The sequence below is a fragment of the Leptodactylus fuscus genome, chromosome 3 (assembly GCF_031893055.1).
Source record: "Leptodactylus fuscus isolate aLepFus1 chromosome 3, aLepFus1.hap2, whole genome shotgun sequence".
Classification (NCBI taxonomy): domain Eukaryota; kingdom Metazoa; phylum Chordata; class Amphibia; order Anura; family Leptodactylidae; genus Leptodactylus; species Leptodactylus fuscus.
In genome coordinates, this window is record NC_134267.1 from 13,359,537 (window position 1) to 13,379,891 (window position 20,355).

At 43.1% G+C, this 20,355-nt stretch overlaps 2 protein-coding genes across 3 annotated transcripts in view; both read right to left on the minus strand.

Annotated features, from left to right (window-relative positions):
* The window catches only part of TBCC (tubulin folding cofactor C), a 270,412-nt gene that overhangs the window by 17,121 nt on the left and 232,936 nt on the right, over positions 1 to 20,355 (minus strand). The window lies entirely within an intron of this gene.
* BICRAL (BICRA like chromatin remodeling complex associated protein) overlaps positions 2,354 to 20,355 on the minus strand; it is a 33,179-nt gene continuing 15,177 nt past the window's right edge. For both annotated transcript variants that reach the window (XM_075267103.1, XM_075267102.1), the window contains exons 2-13: positions 17,589 to 17,705; positions 17,220 to 17,265; positions 15,750 to 15,798; positions 14,920 to 14,988; positions 11,467 to 13,074; positions 10,644 to 10,719; positions 9,318 to 9,397; positions 7,193 to 7,254; positions 6,957 to 7,102; positions 6,152 to 6,246; positions 4,799 to 4,901; positions 2,354 to 3,592 (exon numbers count right to left, since the gene is read on the minus strand). In XM_075267103.1, the coding sequence (XP_075123204.1) occupies positions 2,823 to 3,592; positions 4,799 to 4,901; positions 6,152 to 6,246; positions 6,957 to 7,102; positions 7,193 to 7,254; positions 9,318 to 9,397; positions 10,644 to 10,719; positions 11,467 to 13,074; positions 14,920 to 14,988; positions 15,750 to 15,798; positions 17,220 to 17,260 (3,099 nt within the window). In that variant the 5' untranslated portion in view covers positions 17,261 to 17,265; positions 17,589 to 17,705 and the 3' untranslated portion in view covers positions 2,354 to 2,822. The remainder of the gene's footprint in view (positions 3,593 to 4,798; positions 4,902 to 6,151; positions 6,247 to 6,956; positions 7,103 to 7,192; positions 7,255 to 9,317; positions 9,398 to 10,643; positions 10,720 to 11,466; positions 13,075 to 14,919; positions 14,989 to 15,749; positions 15,799 to 17,219; positions 17,266 to 17,588; positions 17,706 to 20,355) is intronic.

Below are 20,355 nucleotides of genomic sequence, written 5' to 3' on the forward strand. Positions count from 1 at the left end.
GGGTGATCCGTTACCATTATGTCTATGGCCAGCTATGGTCACATGACCACCAGTTCTGGGATGAATTAGCAATTTGCTATCCTAACATGGTAATGAGTAATACCCAGGACTCTTATCTATTGCTGTGCTCTCCTTTTGTGAGTATCACACGTGTATGGCGACTACACACACAGTCAATGTATTGCTTACGATTCTCATGTGCATCACACACAATAAACCATCCAAACGTCAACTTGTACAAGACGCTGCTGATACATGAAGCACACGTAACGTTACATAGAAAGTGATCGCCTCCTCATCTATTCTGCGCAGATACAAGGAAACGGCTTCGTCTGAATTAGGACACTTATACGACATTTCAATAAAGGTGCAATCTCTCAAATCAGATTTTGGGTCCTAAACAAAAAAGTGTAGGCCCAACCTGAAAGGGGATGTCCTATGTGGGCTTATACTTGTACGTCATCGGCTTCGGTGTATTGCTTATGCTAGGTTCACACTAACACCGGGTGTCCGTTTTTCTGGTCCGTTGGAGGATCAGAAGAATGGACAAACGGACTGGTAAAAAAGCGGACACCAACGGAGCCCAAAGGACCTGATGGACTATAATGAGATCCGTCGGTTGCCCATTCGTTTTAACTAAAAGCTTCAGACAAAAAAAAGTCAGGCTTGCAGGATTTTATCACCCAACAGTTTGAGATGGATCTAGCACAGATGTGAACCCAGCCTTACCTGTTATTTTTTTTCTTCTGTGTTGGCTAGAATCTGTGGCTTAGATCTTTAAGGGATCTTATCATTAAAACACAATTTTTTGTGATTAACACATAGGAATAGCCTTAAGAAAGTCTATTTTTCTCCTACCTTTAGATGTCTTCTCCGGGCCGCCGTTCAGTATAATTCCCGTTTTTGTCGGTATGCAAATGAGTTCTCTTGCAGCACCGGGGGCGGTCCAAGCACTCAAACAGAACTGGGGGCGTCCCCAATGCTGCGAGAGAACTCTCCAGCGCCGCCTCCATCTCCTTCAGGAACCGGTCTTCTTTGCATCTTCTTCCGGTGCTGGCTTCAAACTTCACAATACTGTGTAAGTGGCTATTTTCTTGTGGCCGGCGGGCAGGCGCTGTCGGCTTTGCCCTAGGCCTAGATTTTTGAAGTCAGCGCCGGAAGATGATGCGAAGAGAGGCTGTTCCTGAAGAAGATGGAGGCGGCGCTGGAGAGTTCTCTTGCAGCATTGGGGCCACTGCTTCACCCCAAGTGTGAGAAGGAGCGCTATCGCAGGTCCTTCCTTCCAACCGCGACCAGGCTGTATAATCTACATCAGACCAAACGAAGAGCTCTCCGCACAGAGAACTAATGATTATGAGGATGACCATGAGGTCTTCCTCTTTCTCTTCTGTTTTTCCTTAGCTGCCATGGACTCCTAGTATATCTTCTCTTCTCAGCTTATCTGTGTCTACGTCTGTAACATATTACTCTGTATTATCCTGTATCTGTATTACTATGCTGCTGTAACACGCTGAAATTTCCCCAAGGTGGGACTATTAAAGGATTATCTTACCCTCAGTGCTGTTTGAGCACTGGGGCCCGCCCCCAGTGCTGCGAGAGAACTCATTTGCATACCGACGAAAACCAGGATTTATACCGAACGGCAACGGGAAGAAGACATATAAAGGTAGCCTGTCTTAAGGCTATTCCTACGTGTTAGTCACAAAAAATTGCGTTTTAATTATAGGATCCCTTTAAGATAGTCTGAAATCCACCTCTTGTCTCATGACAGGCAAAGACTGCAGCGCTTTCCCTACACCATGTTTTATACTGAAGATCTGCTTTGCCTTATTAGCTTCTTTGTATAAGCACAAGCTCATCATGAAGTTGGTGTGCGGGTACCTGATTTACTACCACAAGGGGGCAGCGTGGAGATCCACTTTAAAGGGGCTCTATCACTAGGAAAAGTCATTTTTAACTAATCACACCTTTGCATAGCCCTTAGAAAGTCTATTTCACACCTACCTTTTGTATGTAGATTGCCTCACTGGTTTCTGAATAAGTCCGTTTATATTCATATGCTAATTAGACTAGTGCACGATAGATGGTGCACACCTCTCCTATTGTCTTCTATGGGAGACGGCTCCTGCTGCTGCTGATGACTCGCTTCCTGTTTGCTTCACACACATAGAAGATAATGGGAGAGAGGAGGCTGCTGGGAACTTCCTGTACTGGCTGGAGGCTCATTAGCATATGAATAAAAACGGACTTATTCAGAGACCACTGAAGCAATCTACATACAAAAGGTAAGTGTGGAATAGCCTTTCTAAAGCCTATGCAAGCATGTGTTTAGATAAAAATGACTTTTCCCAGTGATAGAGCCCCTTTAAATTGGGAAACATGACAAGCATAAAAGGTTGCACAATAAAGAAGGGATGGGTGGCAAACAAGACCACTTTTCTAAAACCTCGGTGTACTTAAAAATAACTAAAAAAATTGTGTCGTCCATATTAAAATTTAGGAATTTGCTCTATATCCCTTTACTTTGTGTAACTCATCTGAGTCTAAAGAAATAAGGCCGCTTCAGATTTGCAATAGAGATTGCATCTTTAATGAAAATGTGCAAAAAAAAAAGGAACAAATATAGTGTAAATCCTTGTATTACTAATGAGACCTGCTGCTCCAGATCCATCCTGATTGTCTATAGCAGGCTTGCTTTCAATTCAGTAATGGCTACCTCAAGCCGCTGTGCACCGTTGTCCATCTGGCTTGTGAATAAAGTCACTATTGCTCTCCAGTCACCGGTGGCATGCATCCCACAGACAAAATGTGAACATTGTCCTTTAGCACTCTAATATACTATTTACAGCTGCTTCTAAAACAGAGTCTGTTTCTGCCGCCCCTTCTCTGGCATCGGAAATGGGTTTGTCCGGGCAGTTTTCCTCCAATGTCGGGGAAGATGCTTTAACGTATTGTAATTCTGTTGAATTGCTGCTGGAAGTGTCACTTTTAAAGTGTTTTGCGCTTAGTTTCAGTTCCAGGACATTTCTGACGGTCGCTTTTACGGTCTCGCTAGGCGTTGAAGTTTTACAAGGTTTTCCAGGGCTCATAGCAACGTCACTTGGCTTGCAGGCAGAGTCTTGAGAAGGTCCTGCCACTTTACCCTGGAGATGTTCTACATCTCCCATCTCCTTATTGGATACAGGAATGGTCATTGGAGCATTGGCAACCGGGTCTGGCTTCTTTGACGTTTTACAAGAAACATCGAGATCTGAAGAACATTCGGTGTACTTGCGCTTCAGTTTATAAAGGCTTACGAAAAGTTGTTTTTGTGGTAAAAGACTTGTATTCTTCAACTTACTATCTGTATTAAGGCGCTCTTTATCCTTGGAGGTGTCATTGGGTTTATGTGATGCTGAATTGTTCTTAGGCACTGATAATGGGGTGTCGTGTACGTTACCCACAATGGTCTCTTTAGAATCGTCAACCGTCGGAGAAGTATCGGATAAGGTCGGGTCTGCATCGGTGTCCGTATCCTGACTGCTGGGAACCTTCTCGTCTGAAGAACCTTCTACAAATTTATTAATGCAACAAAATTCTTGCAGATAACCATCTGTGGGAAGAGGATAAAGATTATTACTTGGGACACTATTGTTGCTCTTAAAGAGACACTCTAGTTTTTAATTTTTTTTGTTTTTTAAGGTCAGCTAGGTTCAAAATAAGCTATTCCTGATGCTATCACCCAGGGCGACTTTCTGTTTCTACAAACGTCAGTAAGAGTAATACTACAATGGACCTTCCCGGGCCTTACATTGTTAGGATGATGTCATCAAAGGTCCTGAAAGCTGCACCAACTTATGTGGATAACACTGAGGAAGGTAACGGGGTGCATGGTGACCTGACTGTGAGACGGGGGTGTGGGGGTGAGGCAGGGGAAGAGCAAGAGGCATGTAGACAGAAGAGACAATTCATAAGAACAGAGGTAATTCTCAATAGTATCTGCAGGCCGCAGAGAGAGTGACATCCTGTTTGCACAGTGCTGGATTTGATAGGTGATCAGAATCCCAAATTTACATGCTACAGGACCAAGAGTCAGCTTGCAATAAACTCCGTTTTAGGTTTGTGTTTACATACAGAGGTAACAACCCTGTCTCAGCCCTTATCAGCAAAATTCAATTAGCAGAGCTGATAACTGGAAGAGCCAGAGATAAACAGCTCAGAAATACAAGCTGCTCCGAGCACTCAGCTCCCCTCCCCTCCTGAGAGCAGGGAACTACATCACTTGTCCTGGGTGGAGAGATAAGATCATCCCTAGGTCCGGGGTTATGGAAACGCAGTGTAAACAATGAAGTGAATAATCTCAGATAGGAGCCAAACAAAGCAGTTTTGATATACATAAGCTAGCAGTATAGCTAGGATGCTCGAGATGGGACAACCCCTTTAAAGACAAGGGCCTTGCATGCTGTAATCCAATATACTCAAACCTTCTTTCTCCTGACATCTTCCATTGGGGAACTGTTGGGATCACCCCAACCATGGTGGATAGTTGGAAGGTTCAGACGAAAATATGGTTTGGCCTAAATTCATCTAATGTGTATTACTATAATTCTGAATAAAAAGAAAATATACCTTAAGACTTAGGTCTTCTCTTTCGGGAGCTGCTGACAATGATTGGAGAGATCTGATTTCTCTTTCTAGTCTTTATTCCCTTCTCATTCATTTGTTATTATATCACTTACTTACTGCAAACTATAGAAAATAGACTAACAAGCAGAAAAGAAATCCATCTAGTTTGTTCAGCTTGTGGTATAATACTCACCAGGGTCGACCAATGCCATGCGTTTTTCACGCGTGAGCATGGCTCTTTCTTCCTGGTTGAACATCCTATCTAACATGACCATCTCTGCGGAAGGCGTGATCCGCTAAAGTAATAACACAGACAAGACAGCAATAGGTTAATACCATACTTAAAAGGGGATATCCAGGCTAAAAATAATCATGATCTATCCTAATAATAGATGATTATCGGTATAGAATGGGTACAACACCTGACAGCCCCATTGATTGTCTGTTCTCAGCAGTTCGTATATGATGGAGCAGGAAGAAAACAGTGCTGTTCTCTGTTTAGTGGTCACACCAGGTACAGCAGATTAGCTCCCAAGTAATTTCCGTTCTAAGCTGTAGTGATTCGGTTCCACCAGTTCACAGCCCTTATCAGCAAAATTCAATTAGCAGAGCTGATAACTGGAAGAGCCGGAGATAAACAGCTCAGAAATACAAGCTGCTCTGAGCACTCAGCTCCCCTCCCCTCCTGAGAGCAGGGAGCTACATCACTTGTCCTGGGCGGAGAGATAAGCTCATCCCCAGGTCTGTGGTTATGGAAACACAGTGTAAACAATGAAGTGAATAATCTCAGATAGCAGCCAAACAAAGCAGTTTTGATAAAGCGATGTATTTAGGAAAAGTCTTAAATCCACATAAACTAGCAGTATAGATAGGATGCTCGAGATGGGACAACCCCTTTAAAGACAAGGGCTTTGCATGCTGTAATCCAATATACTTGATTGTCTGTTCTCTGTTTAGTGGTCAAACCAGGTACTGCAGATTAGCTCCCAAGTATTTCAGTTCTAAGCTGCAGTGATTCAGTTCCACCACTACACAGAGAACAGCGCTGTCTGCTTCCTGCCCCTACAGTTCTGATATTAGTGACTATCTTTAAGATAGGTCCTCAATATTTTTAGCCCAGAAAATACCTATCTCTCAGAGATAAGCCACTGGACAAACAAAATAGTCACCCCTAAAGAAATCATGAAAATCATTTAATATCATGTCCCACAGATTTTCGATTGGGTTCAAGTCAGGCGATTTTGCAGGCCAATCGCGGTGTAATAGGATGTGTTAGTGTCCATAAAACCAGTCACTTATTCTTCTTTGCTGATGTCATCTTGAAAAACAGGGGTAACAACAGCATACTGAAAGGCAACACCTGATCATCTGGAATGTTAAAATAAACATGCTGGTTTCTGTTTAGTCGTCACCTCAGCGAACTGGCCAAAACCATAATAAGAAAAACACCCCCAAAATATCACAGATCCACCTCCAGCTTGAACCTGGACCTTGCTCGCATTCAGGATGATAATAACTTTTTGTGTATTTTATGCACACTACATACCATTGCATCTTCAAATAGCAGCAAGCGGTACTTGTTGAGCATTGCCTGGGTCTTCTTTAAAAGATGTGTAGCCGCAGACTCAAATTCATTGTCCACTGCAAATACAATAGAATTAAATCTAAATATATAAGAAACCATATGTGAAACACATTTACCAAAAATACATATATACTTGAGTATAAGCCGAATTTTTCAGCACAGTTTTTGAAAAAAAAAACTCAGTCCTCAAGCTCAGGGAAGGGGCAGACAGACAACCAAAACACCCCCTCCCCTTCCCCAGCACCTACTGCACCCAAAAACTTCGACCATTTTAATTTTTGAAATTTTCCAGTTGCTGCTGCATGTCCCCCCCCCCCCCCCGGCTTATACTCGAGTCAATAAGTTTACCCATTTTTTGTGGTAAAATTAGGGGCCTCGGCTTATATTCGGGGCAGCTTATACTCGAGTATATACAGTAATTAAAACTTACTTTAACAAGAAACACTAAAAGCAGCCAAAATACCGCTGATATAACAATTTCGTATATGTAATATAGGAAAGGCAGAAATGAACCTTGCACTCTGGTATGTTCAGTGCAAGAAACAAGGACAGAAGGAAGAGTATGAAGAGGAATATGAGGCAGAAATCCGCACCGTGGTCTCCGTGGCTGAACGGGCAGCAGAATCTGCTGCTGATTTTGGGCATAATCCACTGAAAATCAGCAACAGATTCCACGATGTGACTATAACCCAAGGATAGCCTCTCCTTGTGCTGTAAATTATTTTTTAAAAAAAGTAGAATAGTGACTCGCCATGAACTACAGTACCTTGCTGTAAATCATCTTCCGTTGGCAGTGATCCTTGAAATACATGGTACGGCAAAAGCCTTTCGCACGCATTGTCAAAGGTCTGGAATCGGCTTCTGTCTGGTAGCAGAGAACGTTCCTGCACTTTACGCAGATGCTGAAGAAATCTGAGAAAAAGGGTAAAAAAAAATGGACATTGAAGATTTTATAGCACAATCCATGTCCTGAAATGGAGGAGAACAAAACTTTCAACTCACAGAGCTTCTTTAGTAAGTTGCTTGGTGGCTGGCCTCTTCAGCAAACCAGGGCGTCCCTCGACCTACCAATAAAATAAAGCAAAAAAAAAAAAAAAATGTCTTTTTACAGAAGGTTCAACTTTAAGCAATTGTAAGCGAGTACAGTGATCTAAATTTCTACCATATGCACACGACCAAACTTTTTATCTGCAAAGTACAGACACAATATTATTTGTGTGTGTGTGTGTGTGTGTGTGTGTGTGTGTCCGAGCCGTAACGAAGAGCTGCCAGTTATGGAGTAGGCCCTATACCTGTCTGTATTTGTGGCTTGGTCGATTCATTTCTATGTATGACCAAGCAAAAATCACAGATGACCTGTACACTGCACACCATCGTGCACATGAGGCCTATGTGCATTGTGATCCTTCACAACTTTTGTCCGTGGCGAATAAATTAAAGAAGTCTAAAACACACCTGCATGCCCAAAGTAAAGGGGATATTGTCACTCCTTAGAGAGGGACCACCATATAGGTGTGTGGAGACTCATTAAGCCTTTAGCACTCCACTTTGAAAAGGATCAGGGGAAGAATATGCAAATCTGTCTTCCATGATGTAATTAGGAAGTCAGATGCTGCCTCTGTATTGCAAACCAATAGAGGGCGCTCACTGGAATGTGCAAGCCTGTCTTCCCTGATGTAGTTGGGAAGACAGAATCTCAGTGAAATAACCCAATAAAGGTTGCTCCCTTTTGCGTCATGCCCGACCTTCCAAGAGGCCTTTGTTTTGCAATGACGCTGGGATTATTACCAGGTATAGTCTCTCAATCGAGGACAGCTGTTTCGATGTACTTGCATCTCTTCAGCTCGATGTAGAGAGGACTATAACCTGGTAGAGGTGAGGGTTAAGGGGATATTGTCACTCCTTAGGGAGAGACCACCATATAGATGTGTGGATTCCTTAACCCTGTCTAAGCCTCTCATCTCTACCAGGTTATAGTCCTCTTTACATCGAGCTGAAGAGATGCAAGTACATCGAAACAGCTGTCCTCGATTGAGAGACTATACCTGGTAATAATCCCAGCGTCATTGCAAAACAAAGGCCTCTTGGAAGGTCGGGCATGACGCAAAAGGGAGCAGCCTTTATTGGGTTATTTCACTGAGATTCTGTCTTCCCAACTACATCAGGGAAGATAGGCTTGCACATTCCAGTGAGCGCCCTCTATTGGTTTGCAATACAGAGGCAGCATCTGACTTCCTAATAACATCATGGAAGACAGATTTGCATATTCTTCCTATGACCAAAGTAAGGAAGTGTCAATCCTCCTTGTGCTATAATCGCAAGTGTTATATCGATGGTCCATTCAGAGACGTATCCAGAGTCAAAAATTGGCACTACATTGTGACTCCGACTATGTCTGCCAATGTCTGTATCTCCAGCTGGATTACAGATAGAGTCACAACCCCAATCTCAAATTAAAGTTAAGATTATGGCAGTGTAAGGTGTAGCTTGAGATACAAACATTAGTAGCAAGAACATATCTAACACGTCCTTGGCTTTTGACGTGTCTCTCTGGAAGGGTCCATAAGATAAGTCCTTGGTAGGGAAAAGGTTAAAAATTTTCTCCAAATTTTGGAATTTTTTTTTTTTTTTTTAATGTAGATTGTAAGCCCACACAGAGCTCACAATGTACATTTTTCCCTATCAGTATGTCTTTGGAATATGGGATGGAAATCCATGCAAACACGGGGAGAACATACAAACTCCTTGCAGATGGTTTTTTGTCCTTGGTGGGATTTGAACACCAGGACTCCAGCGCTGCAAGGCTGCAGTGCTAACCACTGAGCCACCGTGTGGCCCCTAATTTTTTTTCATTGGTTGAACTTCTCCTGTAGCGTCTGAGGCTAGGGAACAATTTTACTATGTGTGATCATTGGGACCATATACCCAATACCCTAACCAAGCAGAAGTAAGAAGGGTCATGAGTACTTTATGAATGCTATATTGTTGTGACCCCATCACATAAATAACCTAGAGCAGCGCTATCCATACACCTGTAGTATCGTCAGGTCTGCAGCTCATCTGCATTCACACATACATACAGAACATACTGTAAAGTTGGAACATAATAAATATTCTTAGCCATTACCTCGGTGTTCTGCAGGGCCAGGAGAGCTTCTTTTGACAATGATAAATGATGATGCAAATGCTTACTCCCAGCACTGTGATCTGAAAGAAGAAAATACATTTTTATATCTTTTCATGTTATTGCGGTATAATTCTTAGTGTGGCTAAGCTGCAATCATTGCACATGGTTTACCACTTATTTCCACAGTTTTTCAGCAAGGACAGGTGAAGTGCATTTTTTTACCTGTCTCTTTTACAAAACCAAGGAAATTAGAAGTAAACCATGAGACTGAGTTCTGCTACTTGTAATAGTGACATTAAGGCCTCTTCCATGCCAACCCTGATTCCAATGCAGCAGATTATTGATGGTGTAAGGGGATGTAAGAGTCACCATAGGCAGGGTGTAATAGACATTTGGTGATGTGACAATATACTCCATTGAATAGAACATCGCTGGAAAGAAAGACCAAGGACTCAAATGGAGACTCTCTGCTGGATTCCCGAGCAAACAGACAGGTTAGTATATAGTGTTTGCTATTTAATACCTACCTAACTAGCTTTAAAGGGATCCTATCATTAAAACACAATTATTTTTTTTTACTAACACGTAGGAATAGCCTTAAGAAAGGCTATTCTTCTCCTACCATTAGATGTCGTCTCCACGCCGCCATTCGGTATAAATCCCGGTTTTCCTCGGTATGCAAATAAGTTCTTTCACAGCATTGGGGGCGGCCCCATCGCTCAAACAGCACTGGGGACATCCCCAATGCTGCAAGAGGAATCTCCAGCGCCGCTTCCATCTTCTTCAGGAACGGCCTCTCCCTGCGTCTTCTTCCAGCGCTGGTGGTAAAACTTCTAGGCCTCGGGCAGGGCCGACTGCACATGCCCACAGGCCACACAAAAATGGCTGCTTACTTACTGTCTAAGTAGCCATTTTTCTTGTGGCCGCAGGCATGCGCAGTCAGCTCTGCCTGAGGCCTAGAAGTTTCACCACCAGTGCCGGAAGAAGACGCAGGGAGAGGCCGTTCCTGAAGAAGATGGAGATTACTCTCGCAGCATTGGGGATGCCCCCAGTACTGTTTGAGCGCTGGGGCCCGCCCCCAGTGCTACGAGAGAACTTATTTGCATACTGAGGAAAACCGGGATTTCTACCGAACGGCGGCGCAGAGAAGACATCTAAAGGTAGGAGAAGAATGGCCTTTCTTAAGGCTATTCCTACGTGTTAGTAAAAAAAATTGTGTTTTAATGATAGGATCCCTTTAAAAAAAAAACAAAAAAAAAAAACCACCCTTTTAACCCTACTACATGTAATACTGAACCACCAGTGATAAAGAACACCACATCCTACCTGCTGGATTGGACTGCCCTTCTTGGTTTTTCATTAATGAACCTACAGAATGATGATTCAGAATTTTCTTCTGACTCTGAAATTAAAAAAAAAAAGAATAAAAACCACCACATTAAGACGAGGTTCACAGCTGTTTCAGAGTCCCAGCGCCAGATTCTGCCAAAAATCGTCCTGTACAGAGGACTTTTCTCTCTGCCAGTTTCAGTATAAAACCGCCGAAAACCCAATGGACCCCATTAAAGTATATGGGATCCGTGGGTAACTGCTGTTTTAGCGAATGGGTTCCCTGGCGGATCGGAACGACGGAGAGCCCAGCACAAGTGTGAACCTAGCCTAAAAATTATGTCTGCCATGGACCACCATTTTACAGTCTATATCTACACAAAAACTTTACTCAAAACTTTCTCAATAAATAAAAAAAAATCATCTGATTTATTATGTTGATTTATTTTGTTCCGTAACAGCAGATTTTGGAGCACAGAATTTTTTTAAATTTTTTTGTAGATTGTGAGCCCCATACAGGGATCACAACATACATTTTCCACCCCCTATCTGTATGTCTTTGTAGAATGGGAGGAAATCCACACAAACACGGGCAGTACATACAAACTCCTTGCAGATGTTGTTCCTGGCGGGATTCGAACCCAGTACTCCAGTGCTGCAAGGCTGCAGTGCTAACCACTGAGCCACCGTGTTGCCCCATTGGAGCACAGAATTTGCGGAGATCTTTTATGGGCACAATGTTACATTTGCAGAACTCCATATACCAACATTGTATCAACTGTGGGACAATATCATGCTGCAATAGAGAGTGATAGCATACCTGACTGCAGGAGAACGGCTGCTTAGAGTTTGTATTGGAGCAGAACATGCTGTTGGATTTAGCATTATAACCAGGCAGATGCGTCTCGTTCACTACAGGATGGTGTCTGTCATTTTGCTGCTCCGCATAATTGTCACCAGATCCAGAACTCTGAAATGATGGTCCCGCACCTTGAAGAACAGCGCCTGGATTTACGACAGTAAACCGGTTTGTCGTTGACATGTTTGAGCAACCAGATGATGTCGATCCTCCTTGGGCTTTATTGCCTTGGCCAGGTGACAGATGTAGAAGTGTAGGAGATACTTGTGCTACCTGTCCTCCAACCATCTGAGATGGTCCTTGGTTCAAAATGACTTGTCCTCCTGGACTTGAGAACGTCTGACTGGAAACAAGCTGTACAGCGGCTCCCGGGCTATGTAACATTTGCCCGGGGTAATGTTGGCTAGGCCTAACCATGCCACCCGAGCCTCTGCTCAACATTATATGTTCTGCAGGGACTTGGTGAGGACCAAGGTGTGAAGGTTGTGTCTGGACAAATTGGGTATTTATGGCCTGAATATGCTGGAGAGAACTGGAGTTGATGGAAAGGCCTGCGGGAATGAGGAACTGATTATGATGAGAGTGTGCGTCCCCTAATGGCGAATGGATAACAATGCTGCTACCTGACTGCTGGCTCGACGCTTTATGGGAACGTTGATGAGTTACGGGAATTTGCTGTCCCAATGCAGTGCTTTGTGCTGAATTTCCAGGACCGCAATGAGCCCCTTGATGCCTGTGATGATGTATTCCCAAATTACTGACGCTGTAGGACATTTGCTGTCCCACCTGCATAGGCTTTGGCTGAATATTAACAGGGCCTTTAATAGTATTTGGCGCTGGACCTCTATGAATAATTATATTATGGACAGGTAAGGAAGTTTGGAAATTTCCACTATTGAAAGGAATTGTGACTTGCTGTCCGGCTGGACTAACGTTTGGACTGGCAAACATTGTACTGCCGTTTGGAGTATGACCCTGCACAAGTACGCCACCACTCGTACTAGTGGGAGGTGCCTGCTGACCACTCTTAAGTATAATCTGAGATCCATCAAGATTATTAATAGTCATCACTGGAGACTGATTATTGATTGAGCTGATAAGATGGATCTGTCCCGAACCGCTGTGACTACTGGTAGGAATATGCTGGCTAGGAATATGCATAAAACCATGCTGTACACCTACTGTATTGCTGGCAAATGATGCTCCTACTTGCTGTGGGACGACAGGCACGTGTGTCACTCCTATGGGGTGTAATGTTTGACCTGAGTAACTAGCGGCATTGGTAGCCTGAGTGAGGGATGCTGATGAATGGGCGTGAGAAGGAAGATTGGTAAATTGCTGGCTGGAGCCTACACTGGCATCCAGATAAGCCTCTTCTGCCAATATCTGCTCAGTGATATTGGCCTCCTGCAGTGATTTCTGGAGAATGTCCTCACTGAGGTCTGGGATAGAGGAAGATTCCAGCTCATCTTCGAAGAACTGAATGTTGTTTGACAGCTGGAGTCCTTCCGCGGATTCCTCTTCGGAGAGGCTCTGCACACTTTTAATGGATGACTTCGAGTCGGTCAGCTAAAAGGAAAATAGAATCATTATTGAAATAAACTAGAGATAGGAGTCTGTAATAAGTAAACTGTACAATAAAAAATGATCTGCTTTACTTTAAAGGGATTCTACCACTAAAACCTTTTTTTTTGTGGATAAGACTATAGAAAGGCTATTCATCTCCTACCTTTAGATGTGATCTCTGCCACGCCGTTCCTTAGAAATACCGGTTTTTACCAGTATGCAAATTGGTTCTCTCGCAGCGATGAGGGCGGGCCCCGGCACTGGAAATGCAATGTTGGCATCCACAATGCTGCTCGAAAACAGGCTCCAGTGACGCCTCTATCTTCTGCTGGATCCTCCCCTTCTTTCTTCGTCTTTCTTCGGCGTCACCTCCGACGCCTGCGCAGTTGGCTCTGCCAGTGAGACACTAGTAGAGCTGACTGCACACGCGCCCAATTGTGGCGTTCGGATCTATGGCCGCGGGCATGCGCAGCGGTTCTACTAGTGTCTCACTGGCAGAGCCAACTGTGCAGGCGTCGGAGGTGACGCCAAAGAAGGATGAAGAAAGAAGGGGACGATCCAGCAGAAGATAGAGGCGTCGCTGGAGCGTGTTTTCGAGCAGCAGTGGGGACGCCCCCATCGCATTTCCAGCGCTGGGGCCCGCCCTCATCGCTGCGAGAGAACCAATTTGCATACCAGTAAAAACCGGTATTTCTAAGGAACGGCGCGGCGGAGATCACATCTAAAGGTAACAGACGAATAGCCTTTCTAAAGGCTATTCCAACATCTTATCTACAAAAAAAAAAAGTTTTTAATGGTAGAATCCCTTTAATGCTAAAATATACCATGCTCTCACTCCACGTGCCTACGATTTTATATGAAGTTACTTCTCATGGGTTCATATAAAATAAAGTATCCTGTTCCAGTACATAGGACAGAGCTATTCCCCTTAGTAGAGCTTCTTGGAGAGAATTCGGTGCCTCGTGAATGTCTCGCTGCTTTTTACTTTTTAACTGTACTGAAAGCTGTAGCCGTCTGACTTTTAACCCCTTAAGGACCCGGCCATTTTTTTCAGTTTTGCATTTTCGTTTTACATAACCTTTTCATTTTTCAGTTCACAGAGTGACGTGACGGCTTATTGTTTGCGGCATAAATTGTACTTTGTAATGGCGCTGTTCAATAAGCTGTGCAATGTACTGGGAAAGCTGGAAAAAAATTCAGAATGATGTGCAATTGGAGAAAAAATGCATTTGTTCCAATTTCATATGGGTTTAATTTTTACAGCGTTCACCGTTTGGTACAAAGGACGTGTTACCTGTGTTCTACGTGTCAGTACGAACATGGAGATGCCAAATTTATATCGTATTTGTCATGTTGTTGATGACCTATCCATTACCTATGAGCTTGGGACAACTCCAACAAAAAGCCCTCAAAAATTGGACACAGCAGCTCTTGAAGAAGAGGGTCAGTTTTGTAGAGACCCTGCCCGTTACGTATTTTTTGGGCAACTGTCCATGCAAACAAATGATAAAACGACAAAATCTGGTCTCTGAGACCATAACTTACAAAGGCCTTCTGCATGTGGGTAAATATGGAAAATTGAGTTCACACAATTGGCCAAATTTGAAAGCCCAAAACTGCAAAATTCCTCAGGAGACTGTTACTCCTTGTATCATGGTAATCTATGATGTTACGAGTCTCTATCTCCATGCCTCTCCAATGTCCCGTACTATATACAATACAGGTCAGTGTGAGGAGACCATATTTGCAAACGGGGCCTAAAGCTGAACACCATGCATGGCGGCTTGCTTGTTCGGCTTTTGGTACTGTATGTTTCGTCTACAGCGCTGCTCCCAGCTTGGTACTTACATTAGTATTGGCGAAAATAGAGTTGGAATTAGATGCAGAAAAATCTGTATTTGTTAACTCTTCACTGCCCTGCAAGGAAATATAAAGGTTAAAAGCTTCAGAAGAATAAAATGAATCAAAAGTTTAAAAAAAAAAGGGCCACTAAATGGGAATAAAGATAAGAAAGGTAACTATAATAGATGTAATTTTTTTTTAATTTATTTTTTCCTTCCTATCAGTTTGTCTTTGAAGGATGGGAGGAAATCCACGCAAACACGGGGAGAACATACAAACTCCTTGCAGACGTTGTTCCTGGCAGGATATGAACCCAGGACTCCAGCACTGCAAGGCTGCAGTGCTAACTAGAGTTGATTCGAATGCTAGATTCAAATACCTCGCTCTATAGGAATGCATGTTAGCGGCCGGCGCTTAACGCCTTGGTGTTCGGCCGCTTCCATGCTTTCCTATGGGAGCGAGGTATTAGAAACTATAGTTTGGAATACTATTCGCTCATCTCTAGTGCTAACCCCTGAGCCACCATTTGCCCCTGCGATATATCTAATTAACAGGAAAAGCCTGAATACAATAGATGGGATTTTCTGATTAGATCTATTTAATTTTTTTTGTTTTTACTATCCCACAAGGGGACTTGAACCGCAATGGCGACCCCTCGATCTCATTGTGAGGGTGCTGATGTGGTCGCTATTGATCACGGCACCTGATGGGTTAAGCTATTTTCTGATATCAGCAGCTAAACCCAAGTCCTGGTAATGATGTATTGACAAGAAAGCGCCATACTATTATGAGGTTGAGCAATAAGGGGTTAAAGAAAGTGAAAGTAAACGACTTACTGATTTACAACCAGATCCATGCAGAAAGTAATTCAATGCCTGCGGGTCCCTTGGAGAGAAAAGGAAAATTACCGGTTATTAAAAAAAAACAAAAAAAACTACAGGAGACATATTAGAAAGGAATATTTTACAAGGAAAAAATTGATTGCAGATTTTGTAAAAAAAAATAAAAAAATAAACTGAGTTGATTTGCTACTAACCCACCCCTATCCATATCAAGATCAGTCATCAGCAGGTAGTAAATGGTATTATAGTGAACGAAGGTCCCTACAGTGATACTGAGACAAAGGACAGAACCTGATCTCGCCTATACAGACAGCAGCTACACCTCCATATACATGTATGATCAGCCAAAAATACAACAAAGAAGCCGAAGGGATTACGGTGTCTGCGTAAACTCTCAGAGCACAGCGACCACACCCAGCGAACTGTGGCAGAGGTTGCAGAGAGGTTGAGTCTAATAACGCCCACCGGGGCACGGAGGCAGCAAGTCATTTACCATATGGGTCACTAACAGGTAGGGGATGTTGCATCTACATTCACCAATAACAGTAAGGCTGAAACCACACATTGCAGAAAAGCAGGTTGGGAGTTTTTTGCAGATTTTGCTCTGTTTTTTTTTTTTTTAACCAAAGCCAAGAATGGCTACAAAAGTAATGGGAAATATATAGGAAGTTCTTATACTTTTCTCCGCTGCGCAATCCACTCTAATTGGTTTTCCAGTTTCTACTATTCTAAGGATAGGCCATCAATATTAGAAGGGTCTTTGGTGTCTGCCTCTTTGGTGCTACACACCACCTAGGTCAGCCACCACTTAACTAAAGCCGCGTTGACATCTGCGTCGGTAATCCGTACGGGAGAGTCTGCATGGGGGCCCCCTGAACGGACTACTGAACGCATTGGCAAGCGATGTGCAGTGACAGCACACGGATCCCCATAGACTATAATGGGGTCCGTGTGCTTGCAATGAGATCTCTGCAGGGAACATGCGGACAGGAAAGTACTTCACAATCTCTGACTCGTGCGGAGATCTCGCAGCAAGCACACGGACCCCACTATAGTCTATGGGGTCCGTGTGCTTTCACTGCACACCACTTACAAATGCGTTCGGGAGTCCATCCGGGGAGGGGGTCCCCATGCAGAGTCCCCCGTACGGATTACCAAACGCAGATGTGAACCAAGGGTCAGACAGAAACCTGGTGTTTTCCCTGCAGGAAACAGAACTGTTCAGGGGGTTAAAGTGTGAGAACCCAGTGACTACTTAAGACGACGCCCCTAAGTCTAATCAGTTCAGCCATACAATTATCTCATTATCACATCTAGCATTTTTGGGGAAGATGCCACTGCTGTTTTAGGTTTATCAAACTTCGGTGCCTTTTTTTTTCTTTCCCCAAAAAAACTTAGTGTAAGAATCGACACCATTCGTTACTTCAATGCATATAAAGATAGGTAGAAATGTCGTCCACTTACCCAATAATATCAAGAAGACCGGAGTCATCATCATCATCCATGTCAGCTACACGAAAAATACACCTCTGTTTAATGTGTGCAAGTCCCAACACAGCAAATTTCAATGTCCAATAAAACTGGTTAAATCCACTTAATTATTTGCAAATACCAAGATACTTCACAGGTACGGTTATTTTTTTCTATAACTCCATGAACATGTGTCATAGGACAAGGAATTCCCAATTAAAAACACATTAAGGACTGGCTGAGCGCCAGCGGGTTATTCTCCACTGTAATAAGAACACGGACTTTACCGTCTCATATTATTTATTTATTTTTTTAACAAAGTTAGTTTTTTTTTTTTTTCATATAAGAAGTTGCAAAAAGTACCTTGCGTTCCAAAGATTTACCACAACTTCTGATGATGCCATTGATAAGAGGCGCCATATCGAAATGGGTTCAGAAGGTTCATTTTGACAAGTAAACGCAACGACTGAAAACTTGTACCTAGGAGAGAAAACAAAAAATATCAGGTAAATAGATGTGCAAAAGTGAATCATTTTCATATCGGTAATATTCAATATTTAAAGCAGAAAAAAAATCAATTTTTTCATCATTTTTGCTTCTAGGTGACCCTCCTTGGTCCTGCTGCTACTGGACAGTATCAGTCTCCTTCCCCATCTGGCAGCCGACAATATATAAAGCCATTTCTATTGGCAGAGGATCACTATGAAGAGACCTGGACAGAGACTGAGCGTGTGCACATCCACCAGCACAATAGGCGGACGTGCACCTTGCTATACACTTTGAACACCAGGTGGCGCCATCATGAGCAAATAAAGGTTATAATGATTCATCAGATCATGCAAATGACAAATATTGGGGTTTTATTTTATGATCTATACAATGGATTGGATAGCCCATGTGTATACAAATAAAATGGCTAAACACATTTGCTAGAATATTGACGATATTTTGCATGAAAAGATAAAAGGTCACACCGGTTAGAGGGTCAACTTTTTAGATTTCCATCAGATTCCATAAACCAGGGCTGTGGAGTCAGAGTTGCAAACAAATAAAAGGCAAGGTCATTTATGGTTAAAGACGACCATGAGCCAAAACACAACTTCCATGTCTGCTCCCCCACCACATGGTCTGTCGTACTCTGCGTATTCCTTATGCATGCTGTATTTAGGCTACATTCACATGACAGCGGTTGCTTGGCTGGGTACGGTCTGTGCACGCACAGATTGGTTTCTCATTGGTTTGCTCATTGAGATGAATAGGTCTGAGAAGAAAATGGATCTCGAGAAAAACACGAATGGGAATCGGCTTGGTCATGTGAATATAACTTTACTTTTTGCATTGCACTTCTAACTAGAGTCTTTGAAAAATAAATAGTCCATCTTGGTTTAGAGATTTCCTGCTTTCTCTATTTTTTGCTATCAATCCCATAATGGGTTAGCCCAGCTAAAGCCAGTACCATCTCTACCTGCTGGGGAACAATGTGAATTTCTTCTCTTCTATATTCTTCTAAATGATTTAAGAGACCAAAAGTTTCTTTCCCTCTTCATAGAAAACTTGTCTGCACACTTTTATAATACAGAAAATTCTGAAACCTGTTATGGGTAACACAAGTAGTAAGAGGCTGATCACTCAAGCCTGATCAACCTAGCCCAGGAGATGTTATCTAAGTTAGGGCGGTTCACACCTGCGCCCCGGGTCTCCGCTTTGTGGGTTCCCGTCTTCTGCCCGAGAAACCCTGACAGGAGACAGAAACCCGGAAATCAGTGTCCACCCATAAGCGTCTTGTGGTCTCCGCGGCGAAACCATTTTTTTTAACCTGACCCAAAGTCTGACTTTGTGTCCGGTTAAAAAAAACAAAAAAAAAAAACGTTTTAGCTGTGGAGACCAGTAGACGCTCAAGGGCAGACACTTTGCAAACCCATTCATATGAATGGGTTTAAAAACTGACTGCCGGTTTCCATCTCCTGTCCAGTTCCTCTGGCAGAAGACGGAAACCCACAAAGTGGAGACCGGGTGCAGGTGTGAACCCGCCCTTAGGGTTACCTGAATCTAATGGAGTTTTCCCCTTTGTTACTTTCGTTACCCACATAGTGTAGTTTTTGTCATTATGCAAATGAGCTATTTGACAACACCCACAGGGCTCAATTGCATATTGGCAACGTCTTAGCAATGGTTCACAAGGGGGAAAAAAAAACCTATTTCATCCGATCTCTCTGCAGGGCTAGGCTGATATGCTAATTCCTGGTGACCGCACCAATGTCCGTCCAGATAATTCTTATGTTTTTGTCTCTCCACATTCCTGTAGTTGTACATTGTGTACATATAATAATAAATTTTATTTCTATAGCGCCAACATATTTCGCAGCGCTGTACAATTTGTAGGGTTCAAATACAGACAGAAAGATACATTACAAAGAAAGTCATTTCACACAATGGGACTGAGGGCCCTGCTCACAAGAGCTTACAATCTATGAGGTAGAGGGGGTGACACAAGAGAGATAGTACTTAACAGAAATGGCGCCCACAGTCCCTACAAAGTATGTGCAAAGTTTAATGTACTATTTGTTAGGGGAATATATTTATGTTATTTACTATTTTGTGAATTTTTTTATTACATTTTTTTTTCATTCCCAGGAATTTACTTTTTGAAAAAGGGTTTGAAAATATTTAACCCCTTAAAGAGGACCTTTCACCTCTCGGGGCACATGCGGTGTAATACACCACTAGAAAGCCGCAGTATCAGCTTCACATTCTGTACCCCCAGTGAAGAGCTATCGGTGCCGGGACCGTAGCTCTTCACTGTCAGAAGGGCGTTCCTGACAGTCAGTAATGAACGCCCTTCCTCACAGTAGTGTCTATAAATCCGCATGTGCCCCAGGTGGTGAATGGTCCTCTTTAAATAACGTATAGTAACCCGTAGGTCACAATAGGAACATTTGCCTGGGTTGCCCAGAATTTCTTTACGATCTTAGAGTCCATAAATATCTGATCGGTGGCGGGCCAACAGCCAGTCCCCACTCAGCTATACTAGAGTGCACTACACGGAGTCAGACACGGATAGCTCCATGTATTAATGGCTGCTTCTGTGTTCTGTCACTCCTGTAGTGTATAGGCCGTCCTCCTACCTGTC